The following is a 3,164-nucleotide window of genomic DNA, read 5'->3' as shown; positions in this document are numbered from 1 at the left end:
ATAAAAAAAAAAAAAAAAAAAAAAAAAAAAAAAAAAAAAAAAAAAAAAAAAAAAAAAAAAAAAAAAAAAAAAAAAAAAAAAAAAAAAAAAAAAAAAAAAAAAATTAAAAAAAAAAAAAAATTTTTTTTTTTTTTTTTTTTTTTTTTTTTTTTTTTTTTTTCTTTTCTTCCTGATGTACTTGCTTCTGAATGGTCATTCCTCGAAGGCCCATGGATTTGCTTTCAAAAAGTGCTCTGTGGCTTCTTTTATAGCATAGTTTGGAATAACTTCACGTATAGAGAATTGTTCCCTGCTGACAGGATCGAAGGAGCCATTATGTTTTACATGTTCATATAAGAATATTTTATCATACGTCATACCACTAGGAGTTATAACAGGTTCATTCATTAAGCACATGGATATTTTACAACATAAATAATCTGGAACTTGTTTTTTTTGAAAGGAATCTAATAATTCTTTAAAAATTCCTTCCGTTTGTTGTATTCTTAAAGATTTTTCTTCATTGGTTATATATCCTATTTGGTTTAATAAATTGATTTTATCAATAAAAAAGGATTGTAATTCTGTGTAGGACAATTGTTTATTTTGTTCATCACGTAAATAAATTAATTTTTTGGCTTGCATAATATATCTATTAATTTCACTTTCATTTGAATCTTTTAAATAGCTTGATAGGGTTTTTGCTTTTGTTAATTTTTTTAATCCTTCTTCTAAACTATTTAAATGTAATAAAGTGAGTCCAAGAATAAAATGAGCCTTAACTGATTCTTCTTCTAAATTTAATGCTTGTCTAGCATCCATATTAGCTAGTTTCCATAATTTTTGTTTTTTATAGCATAAAGCTCTATTAGTATAATATACATGATTAGTGTTATCATATTGTATAGCTTTAGTATAATAATCAATAGCTGATTCAAAATAACCTAGTTTATAACTTTGATTTCCTAATACTTTATATTTCTCAGCTTCTTTTTTTCTATCTTCTGGATTTAACATTTCAATATTTATCATATTTGGATTTTTTTTTTCCACTTCTTCTGTCTTATCAATAGAATCTTTTAAATTATCTCCTTCTCCTGCCTCTGCTGTTTTTTTTATTAGTTTATTTAAATTTTCACTTGAAGCACTATTTTTATTACTATTATAATAATTAGTATTATTACCTGCGTGGTTATAATAGTTGTTACTTTTTACGCTCTCGTTATAATCCCCCGAATTGTTAGATGTGTAATTTCTTTTATTTCCACAATTTTTATTCATAACATTATGACTGGAATAATTTATATGATGACTTTTACTATTCATATGATGAATAGGATGATTATTTATTAAATCATTAGAATGATCCTTATTATTATAAAATTCACTATTATCATTTGATGAACCCTTTCTAAAATTAAAATTATTTAAGCTATTTCTTCTTTCACTTCTTGCAGAACTATCATTTGAATTATTATGTTCATAATGATTGTAATTATTATTATAATTATGTTGTATACCACAACTATTATTATGACTATTTCTTCCATTAATATGGTTATGATGTGTATGTGCATCACTCCTCATATTACTTTCCATATTATTATTATACGTATCCATATCCGGGCAGTTATTATTATTATTATTATAATTATTGTTATTTTCTTTTTCCTTTTTTTTTTTTTTTTTCCTCTTACATTGCTCATTATTTCTTTTTGGAATATTTTCTGAATAAGGATCATTTGAAACAAATGAGGAAGATGAGGATATAGAAGATGATGAGGAAATTGAAGAGGCATCATTATTTTTATAAAACGTATTATTTCTTTTGTTATTATTATCACTATGATCACCGTTATCATCATCACCATCATTATTATTATGACCATTATAATTATTCATATGATTGTTATTATAATTATTGTGACGATTAAATTGATTACCATCATTATTATTATTATGATTATTATTATGATTATTATTGTTATGATTATTATTATTATGATTATTATTACTATTATTATTATTATTATCGTTATTATTGCTATTGTTATTATTATCACTATGATCACCGTTATCATCATCACCATCATTATTATTATGACCATTATAATTATTCATATGATTGTTATTATAATTATTGTGACGATTAAATTGATTACCATCATTATTATTATTATGATTATTATTATGATTATTATTGTTATGATTATTATTATTATGATTATTATTACTATTATTATTATTATTATCGTTATTATTGCTATAATTATTAATGTTGTTATTATTACTATGATGGTGATTATTCTTATTATTCTTATTATTATTGTCAATATTGTTATGATCACGATTAGTATAATGATTCATATTATTATGAGTATTCAAATAATTACTGCTGGAGATATTATTTGCGGTACTACAATTTAAGAAACCTTTATTATCACATGAATTTTTCTTTGTAAATCCATTATTTTGTGGTTCTCCTCCATTGTTATAACTTGGTTTGTCTTTGTTTATTTGATCATTTGCATGACTAGCTAAATTCCTAAATTTAAATTTGGACCATGTTTCACAGAAATCCAAATAGGAAGTATGTTTATTGGTACTAGAATTAGAATCATTCATTACATGTATACAGTCTTTAATATTATGATTTAAGGTATCATAATAATCTTTATTAGATATAGAAGATGATAAATTTATATTATTATTATTATTATTATTATTATTTTCTTTCATTTTTTCTTTGATAAATTTTATATTATTATTATTATCATATATATTATTTGTTTTGATATCATCAACATGTTCATTTTTTTGATCATGTTTAGTATTATGTGTGTTTTCGTTATGTTTTATAAAATTATTAAAATTTGTTGACAAATAATTAATATTCCAATTTTTTAAAAAACCTCTTCTTTTATTTTCTTTATTTTCCATATGGACAAAAAAAAAAAAAAAAAAAAAAAAAAAAAAAAAATATTTATCCTTTATATGTTCTTCTAATAAATGTGTAAGTATTACAACACTTTTGTTTTATATTTGTTAAATTGTAATATATAATTTATAATATTTAATTTATAATATTTAATTTAATTTTTCTTAAATAATTCTGCCCAATTTTTTTTTTTTTTTTTTATTATATTATATAATATTATATTATTATATTACATTATATTATTTTT

General features: G+C 20.9%; 1 protein-coding gene across 1 annotated transcript; it reads right to left on the bottom strand.

Annotated features, from left to right (window-relative positions):
- Positions 1-192: 192 nt before the first annotated feature.
- PGSY75_0707700 (putative E3 ubiquitin-protein ligase) lies at positions 193-2,919 on the bottom strand (the record flags this gene model as incomplete). The annotated part of the gene is made up of 1 exon (XM_018784942.1): positions 193-2,919. The coding sequence occupies one exon, from the start codon at positions 2,917-2,919 to the stop codon at positions 193-195; it is 2,727 nt and encodes a 908-aa protein (XP_018642443.1).
- Positions 2,920-3,164: the final 245 nt, after the last annotated feature.

Source organism: Plasmodium gaboni, chromosome 7, assembly GCF_001602025.1.
Source record: "Plasmodium gaboni strain SY75 chromosome 7, whole genome shotgun sequence".
NCBI lineage: Eukaryota > Apicomplexa > Aconoidasida > Haemosporida > Plasmodiidae > Plasmodium > Plasmodium gaboni.
Note: the sequence above shows the minus strand (reverse complement) of the source record. Positions and strands in the feature narration are given on the sequence as shown.